Source organism: Myxine glutinosa, chromosome 12 (genome assembly GCF_964187855.1).
Source record: "Myxine glutinosa chromosome 12, kmMyxGlut1.1, whole genome shotgun sequence".
In the NCBI taxonomy this organism is placed as follows: Eukaryota; Metazoa; Chordata; class Myxini; order Myxiniformes; family Myxinidae; genus Myxine; species Myxine glutinosa.
Window position 1 is genome coordinate 106177947 of NC_136272.1, and position 9145 is coordinate 106187091.

At 44.0% G+C, this 9145-nt stretch overlaps 1 protein-coding gene across 1 annotated transcript; it reads left to right on the top strand.

The window, feature by feature from the left end:
• The first annotated feature begins 232 nt into the window (after positions 1–232).
• ARL9 (ARF like GTPase 9) lies at positions 233–7291 on the top strand. The gene is made up of 5 exons (XM_068132285.2): positions 233–422; positions 3339–3501; positions 3679–3725; positions 5556–5684; positions 5844–7291. Exons 1-5 carry the CDS (start codon positions 300–302, stop codon positions 6021–6023), a joined length of 642 nt encoding a protein of 213 aa, XP_067988386.1. The 5' UTR covers positions 233–299; the 3' UTR covers positions 6024–7291.
• The last annotated feature ends 1854 nt before the right edge of the window (positions 7292–9145 follow it).

Genomic DNA, 9145 nt, shown 5'->3' on the forward strand with positions numbered 1-9145 from the left:
TAATGAACCGTAGTCGCTCTACAAAATGGTGGATTTATGGCGGTGTAGTCGGTGGCGCAATAACTGGTTTGAAGTGTATTATTATTATTATTATTATTACTACTATTTTGATTATTATAGTATTGCTCGTATTATTCCGTCTAAGAATTAAATTCCGTGTTACATTTATGAAATACAATCCACTATCGTTAATGAGAAAGAACCAAGTTTACAATTCGCTCAATTTATCAATTCGATTTCTCGTAGCCACAGGGTGACACACTGACACGACAGGGTGGAGCTCTTCGAAAGAACCAGAGATGGCGTTGTCGGGGCGCTTGGCTTTACTCGTATCCTCTGGGGCCGCCTTGGGTGCCGTCAGCTTCTTCTTCTGGACATGGAACCGCAAGAAGACACTCCCCTCAAAGAATATCCGAACCGAGGTTAGCCACCTGCACGTGCGCGGCGTCACCCGGCCAGGGCAACGGGCTGACCTGACGTTTACTGTTTAGTGTTTAGGTCATGTCTCGGGTGTTTGGGGTTAATCGCAACGTGCCTCGTCTTGTTATTTAATGTATAATATTAACACACGTCGTATTATTAATTACGTCAAAGCGAGAGAACAGACGCATTGAACTAAACACGGAAAATTCGCAGAGTGCTGTTAACTACACCGCCATGACTCATTGTAATAGAACACTGCACAAGGAAATTACCGCAAAACAAGAGGTCAAGTGGCCCATCACGCCTGTGCTACGTCCACACCGCCCCAATCACCCAAAATGAATCAGAACGTATAGACGAGGTTTCCTTCAAGAACTGGGTGCTTGGATGTAACTGATCTTGTTTTGATGTTGTGTTTCATTCCTCTGCAGTTTTTAATGGAAGCCCATCCAAACGAAACTGATGCTAGGACACAAAAATAACTTTCTTTGATGCTTCTCCCTCATTTGGGAGGAGGGGTTTGGACGAGGGTAGAAAAGATCATGGTTTTGAATTGGTGAAGATCTGAGATGGAGGTGAACAGCTGTCTGAAGACCTGGAGGGAAGCATGAGATTGAAGAGGACGTGGAAGTTGGTTGGTTCAACAGGTGGAAAAAAGAAAAAGAAAAGAGGAACAAATGAGTGAAGGTGAGCAGTGATCCTGGATATAGGTAGTTTCACCAGAAGGGGGTTGGTGATGGGCCGTGTGCCCTACAGAAACCTGGTAGGGACAAAGCACGGACGGAAAGAGCAGAGGGTGCAAGACCAGAAAGGAGGTGGGAGAAGACAGAAAGATCACCGAACTGTCTGGAATGGGGAAGTGATAGGCCCATAGACTCAGATTCATCGTGGGAGATTCCAACGATCTTGAAGGCCTTAGTTTCCATGGCGTCAATCTGAGCAAGATGTGAGGCAGGGTAGCCTGGTCAGAGTTGAAGCAGAACTCCACCAAGCTGCTGATGAAGGCCTTGTAGGTGGACAGTTCAGGTGTGCCAAGGAAGGACTTTATACGACAAAGATTCCCAGTTGGCCACTAGCTTTGGAGTCCAACTTAGAAATGTGTTTTTCCCAAGAAAGATCATGGCTAACAGTGAGACCTAGGAGTTTGAATGACTGAACTTCCTCAAGTGGATTGTTTAGAAAGAAGGGGAAGGGGAGCGGGGTTGCCAGACTGTCCTTTCAGAGTGAGATAGAGTGTGAGACATTTGTCAGGCTTGAAATACATATTCCTGGTGTTTCACCAGCTTGTGATTTTTTTTCTTCCAGGTCTGGAGAGGGGGAAGAGGCATTCCCGTCTGACGGTGAGGGATGTCACGGCAGAGGGTAGAGTCATCAGCAAATAAATAAAGAGGATTTTACAAAGAGTCGAGAGATCATTGATGAAGATCAGGACAAGACTGAGCCCAGAACACTGTGTTGGGGCACTCCAGCCTTGACAGGGAGAGGAGATGAAAGTATTCCGTTGAGAGCCACACATTGACTATGAGAGTAGAGGAAGTCAGGAAGTCATGTGTGGATTTGGCCTTGGATGGTAAAGATTTTGGACAGCAAGGCTGGATGCCAGACTGTGTCGAAATAACGAGATATGTCCAGAGAGACAGCCCTAAACTCATGTCTGACATTGAGGGCCTCTATCCATTGGTAGGTGAGTTATGTACAAAGTAGAGTGACCTGGTCTGAAACTACATTGGTGATCTGAGATGAGGTTGGTGGAGAAAAGGAAGATTTTCATAACTGTGATTATGGATTCCGTGACCTTGCGCCAATGCGCCAGGTGGGGATTGGAAGTAAGCTAATTGGTTTGTAGTTAAGAGGATTCCGTTTTTGCACCTTTTTATGTAATGCAGTGATGTTGGTTGATTTGCAAGCATATGGAAGATGATCTAGAGCAAATAACAGGGTGAAAGGGGCAGAGAGAGGAAGTGAAAGGGCAGGTTTTAAAGACACAAGAGCAGGACACGAGACTCCGGTCCAGTTGCAGAGTCAGAGCCAAGGGTTTAAACAACCTTCACAGGTGCAAATGACAGATTTTAGGAGCAGATGGGGAAGGATGGGTACCGAGAGTGAGGGGTTGGGGGCACGAGATTTCGAAGGAAACACAGCATTGAGGCATTTGGCCTTCTCACAAGTGGAGTTGGCTGTGGTGCCATTTGAAAAGAGGGAAGGAAGGAAGGGGAGCATACACCAGAGAAAGACTTAACAAGGCACCACCAAGTTTTGGAGGAGGGAGACAAGTTTGAAAGTTATTTTTTGATGTTGGACAGATGTTGTTTTCTGGTTCTCCCGAGAGTGGACACACACTTGTTGCGGACTTTGTGGAATGAGCTGAGGTTGCCTTCGGTCGGTTTTCTTTCCAGGAAGAGAAGGCAAGTTGTTTCAGAGCAACTGCCTCAGCACATTATTCAGTGTACCATGGGCAGGAAGATGGGTCGGACCGTTGAAGACAACATTGGATGAAACTGTGCACGAGGGAGAGCAGGTTTCTGTGGAAGAATCCCCAGGCTGAGTTAATATCAGAGGCAGTCGATATAACGACTTTCAGAAGCACATGATCAGATCAACCAATTTGAGTGGAGGAAGAGCATGAGATATTTGTGGGGAAGTTGGTCATTATTTACGTTAAAGATCCCACTGTGTCCACGAAGAGTAGGCGACCCATCGCCAGCACCATGAACAAATTACAATTTTCTGCACTGACCAGCAGAGGGCATTGCATCAGCGGCAGGGCCACGGCCCCAGTCAATGATGCTACCCAGCAGCTTTGTGCTGCATACGAAAGAAGTACTTTTTGATATGCAGTACCAGTATTACCAATGTAATGTATTGTATACGTATATTATGATCCTGCATAGTGTTCTCACTTGTTTTGTGCAAAGGACGTTGTGAAACATGTCGTGATCCTCGGCTTGGATGGAGCTGGAAAGTCGAGTGTGCTGCGGCACATTATGGGCGATCACTGGCCATGCCACGTCGCTCCCACCGAGGGGACACACGGTGCTTCACTCCGGTGCAATGGCCTCTTGATTCACCTGCTGGAAGGTCTTGTGGGCTCGATGCTTGAATGGTCTTTGTTTGGATAACTGTGCAACATCTGGGGTCAATGGTGAATGAATATGGTGGAGTGGACGTTTCGCTACCACAATCAATTTTGGCTTGCTGCTCGTTTGAGGTCAATGGAAATGAAGCCAAAACAGAAGGTCTTCTTTTTTCCTGCAGTTGGGGGCAGAGATAATCTCAGGACTTACTGGGACAAGTATCTTCAGGTCAGTTGCTAAGGGTGCATTGCTTTGGTGGTCAAAGGGATTTTAGTGATGGTGCTGTGTCCGTGAAAACACGGTAGTTACTCTTTATGCCATTCTGGTGGAGCATGTTATTAGCATTAATGTCATGAGGTCCAGTGGTGAAAGTAGTGCCATTACATGCCATACAGTAGAGAAGCTGGAACTGGAGATGGTTTGCTCGTGAGGTTGCATCATTACCTCTGCCACCAAAGGTGGAGTGAGGTTATGTTTTCACCCTTGTCTGTCTGTTTGTCTATGAACAAGATATCTCAAAAAGTTGTGGACGGATTCGGAAGAAACTTGGCGGAGAGGGAGCATATGTGACGAGGAAGAATTGATCCAATTTTGGTGATTATCCAGATCCGGATCCAGCTAGTAGAATTTTTAAAGTGATTCTTCACCACTGGGAGATATGGCCAAAAACGATACATAGCAGGATATCTCAAAAGGTTGTGGACGAATTCGGACGAAACTAGGTGGAGAGGTTGCGTATGTGACAAGTAGGAATTGACTCAATTTTGGTGAAGATTCGAATCCGGATCTGGATCAGATATTTTTTAAAGTGATTCTTCCCCATTGAGTGAATGAATGAATATGAATGATCGTTTTAAGGCCATTTTCCCCGCTAGAGCGGGGGTTAGCCTTGCGGGCCCCATGACAATCATGGTTCCCTGTTTGAGGCAATGTTTTATGGCCGGATGCCCTTCCTGACGCCAACCCTTGGTCATGCTCTCACGATGCGCAGGGTGTACCTATTCTAAATCTGGGTACACACCGTGATCATTCATCCCAGCAAACTGGTACTCAATTTGCTGACCTCAGAAGGATGACAGGCTGAGTGAACCCCCCTGGCGTTAATTCAGCGATCGACCGGGATTCGAACCCAGGATCCTAGGATCCCAAGCCGGCACCCTAACCGCTAAGCCAACACCAGGCTATCCCCATTGAGTGACAGGGCTAAAACCGATACAGAGCACGACATCTCAAAAAGTTATGGACAGATTTGGACGAAACCTGGTGGATAGGTTGGGTGTGTGACAAGACCGAATGGTTTCGATTTTGGTGAAGATCTGAATATGGATTCGGATACGATAATTATTTAATTTTTAAGTGATTCTTCACCATTGAGTGATAGGGATAAAACCGATACAGAGCACGACATCTCAAAAAGTTGACGGATTTGGACGAAACCTGGTGGACAGGTTGGGTGTGTGACAAGACCGAATCGTGTCGAATTTGGTGAAGATCTGAATATTGATTCGGATACGATAATTATTTAATTTTTAAGTGATTCTTCACCATTGAGTGAAAGGGCTAAAACCGATACAGAGCACGACATCTCAAAAAGTTATGGACGGATTTGGACGAAACTTGGTGGACATGTTGTGTGTGTGACAAGGAAGAATCTATTCGACTTTGGTGAAGATCATAATATGGATTCGGATATGGGAGTTATTTAATTTTTAAGTGATTCTTCATTGAGGGATCAGGCAAAAAGCAATATATAACATGATATTAAAAAAGTTGTGGACGAGTTATGACTAAACTTGGTGGATGAGTTGGTTCGGTGACGAGAACAAGCCGATGCGATTTTGGTTCAGGTCCGCATCCAGATACGGCCTATCGGTGGATACAATACATAATCTGTTCAGCCTGGCACAGGTATGCTCTCCACTGAGTGCCGTTCTCGTTGTATCTGAGCCAATGGCAGCGCCGGTGGAATTGTATTGTGTTTGAAAGCGAATTGGGTGAAGCTTTGTTCCTTATTGGATTTATTTCCCTCTACCCTCCTCCCTCTTTGGGTTGGTGAAGAAAGCAGATCTACTGGTGTTTGTACTGGATGCATCTGACCATGACCGTATGCCCATTGTCAAGAGTGAGCTCAGGAAGTTGCTGCAAAGCAAAATTCCCTTCTCATTGTTGATGCTTGCAAACAAGCAGGTGTGTACATTCTTCTTCTTCTTTTTTGATTTATTTCCTCATTTACCCGGCATTCATGAGGCCAGTTTACCCTGACGTGTGAAATAAAGACAGAAGTCAATCCTAATAACTCCCAGGTGCTCATTTGAGTGTCCCACTTTGTGCTTTTGTCCCTGGCAGGATGTGCAAGGAGCATGTAATGTCACTCAAGTGCATGAGAATTTGGCCCTCTCGGAGGTCATGAGGGGACGCAAGCTGTTCCTGCTTGGGACAGAGTCGGTGCTCAGGAACGGGGAACTGTCCAAAAGCTTACAAGACGCAAAGTTCCTCATTCTCCAGCTTCTGCAGGAGATCATCTGATGCTCATGCCGTTTTGTCTCTTCTGCTGCATAAGCTTCCTGTTAAAAAAACCACCTTTATAGGCCATTTTTCCCTGCAAAGCGGGGGTTGGCCTTTTTCGGGAACCGTGGTTGTTGTTGTTTTTTTGGTCCCCTTTTTGAAGCAATGTTTTACGGCCGGATGCCCTTCCTGACGCCAACCCTTTTTGCCGCCTTTAACGACAAACAGGGAATTACCAGTGAACTGGTACTCAAGCTTCCTGTTCCTGGATCGATTTTGGTTTTTAAATACCGCAGTGTTCTGAGATAGAAACTGCGGAGCCACATTGTCCTGGACACTCAAATAGATGATCCGTTTAATATCTGTAAATGAATCAATCATTATCGAGTCATGTTTGGCTTCAAAATTGCTCGTACCGTATTTCAAAAAATATAAATAACTTCGTCATAAATACAATAACAAATAATGGTATGCATACTCACTTCTGAACAGTCTAACCTCGTAGTGGTTCTAGACTGGGTTTAAATGTCGACCTAGCTATAAATTGTCATCCTGATTTTTTTGCATGCACGGCAAGGCACCAATATGTGCTCTGTCCATCAGAATAAGTTGAGTGTCCCATCTGCCAGGTTAATTGGTGGACATTAAAGATCCCACGGTGTCCTTCGCAAAGAGTAGATGAGCTATCGCCGGGACCGTGAATAAATTCCAAGTTCCAGTTTGGCATGCAGGTAGCAAGTGATCTGGTCTTCTTGCATGTTCCTTGACACCAGGATACACCGCTTGCTATTTTAGAATGTGCTTGTTATCTGGGCAGAAGTTTGTATGTAGTTTGTCTATGTAGTTGCATGTATGTATGTAATTTGCATGAATGCCCTTTCTCGAATATGAAGAGCAGCCAGCCATTTTGGCCCAATGTGTCTGTCGACTGCACCACTTTATAGACCATGCCATTTTGACACACTTCTCTGTGGACTGTGCCATTTTGATCTATTCTTTCATTTGAGTCTATTATTTCATCACCTCATTTGAGTCTATTATTTATTTTGGTCTATTTCAATTGAGCACACAATATTGTCATGGGCCATACTGTTTCATGGACCATTTCATTTTGTTTGACTTCCTCTGTGGTCTACCATTTTTACACTGTTTAGGTGTATCAAGTGTAAGCCACCAGAAAATTCACCTATGACTTGAGGTGTGTTTGCTTGAACTGTGTTTGCAAAGAGTGGGGATAACGCTCAAAGATTCAGTGTCTGTTGATCAAAACAAGTTCTGATGGAGTTCAAGAGCATTCGTTGGTTTTCCTCATACGACGTACAAATGCAGCGCTCCATATAAGGTATAACAATTTGCATTATTCAAGTCGATTGATTTCTATTCTGCAGGTAGAACAGTTTTCAGTATTGCGATAGATCAATTTTCAGTATTTAGGCAATGCATTTGTATTGTTCAGGTAGATAAATTTGCATTATTCAGGTAGATCAATTCATACTGTGTCGATGGATTAATTCACATTGTCTCATTGGATAAATTCCCACCATGCAGGTGAATCAATTTGCATTGTCCAGTTGTATCAATTTTCATTGCTTAGCTCCTACACGAGCCTCGATCTTGTATCCCAAAAAAAAAAAAAATTTGACCCGGGGATCAATTTCCATTATCCGGGTAGATATATTTGCATTGTCTGGGTGGATCGAATTGCATTGTCAGGTTAGATTAAATTGCATTGTCTGGGTGGATCTATTTGCATTGTCTGGGTGGATCGAATTGCATTGTCAGGTTAGATTAAATTGCATTGTCTGGGTGGATCTATTTGCATTGTCTGGGTGGATCTATTTGCATTGTCTGGGTGAATCTATTTGCATTGTCTGGGTGGATCTAATTGCATTGTCTGGGTGGATCTATTTGCATTGTCTGGGTGGATCTATTTTCATTGTCTGGGTGGATCTATTTTCATTGTCTGGGTGGATCTATTTGCATTGTCTGGGTGGATCTATTTGCATTGTCTGGATGAATCTATTTTCATTGTCTGGGTGGATCTATTTGCATTGTCTGGGTGGATCTATTTGCATTGTCTGGGTGGATCTATTTGCATTGTCTGGGTGGATCTATTTGCATTGTCTGGGTGGATCTAATTGCATTGTCTGGGTGAATCTATTTTCATTGTCTGGGTGGATCTATTTGCATTGTCTGGGTGGATCTAATTGCATTGTCTGGGTGAATCTATTTTCATTGTCTGGGTGGATCTATTTGCATTGTCTGGGTGGATCTATTTGCATTGTCTGGGTGAATCTATTTTCATTGTCTGGGTGGATCTATTTTCATTGTCTGGGTGGATCTATTTTCATTGTCTGGGTGGATCTATTTGCATTGTCTGGGTGGATCTATTTGCATTGTCTGGATGAATCTATTTTCATTGTCTGGGTGGATCTATTTTAATTGTCTGGGTGGATCTATTTTCATTGTCTGGGTGGATCTATTTGCATTGTCTGGGTGGATCTATTTGCATTGTCTGGGTGGATCTATTTGCATTGTCTGGGTGGATCTATTTGCATTGTCTGGGTGGATCTATTTGCATTGTCTGGGTGGATCTATTTGCATTGTCTGGGTGGATCTATTTGCATTGTCTGGGTGGATCTAATTGCATTGTCTGGGTGGATCTATTTGCATTGTCTGGGTGGATCTAATTGCATTGTCTGGGTGGATCTAATTGCATTGTCTGGGTGGATCTATTTGCATTGTCTGGGTGGATCTAATTGCATTGTCTGGGTGCATCTATTTGCATTGTCTGGGTGGATCTATTTGCATTGTCTGGGTGGATCTATTTGCATTGTCTGGGTGGATCTATTTGCATTGTCCGGGTGGATACATTTGTATTGTCCGGGTAGATAAATTTGCATTGTCCCGGTGTATAAATTCCATTTTCTGGATGGATCAAATTGTATTGCCTGGTGGATCAAATTGTATTGTCCGGGTGGATCAAATTGCATTGTCCGGGTGGATCAAATTGCATTGTCCGGGTGGATCAAATTGCATTGTCCCGGGTGGATCAAATTGCATTGTCCAGTTAGATTTATTTGCATTGTCTGGGTGGATCTATTTGCATTGTCCGGGTGAGGTTTTTGTTACCATCTAATCAT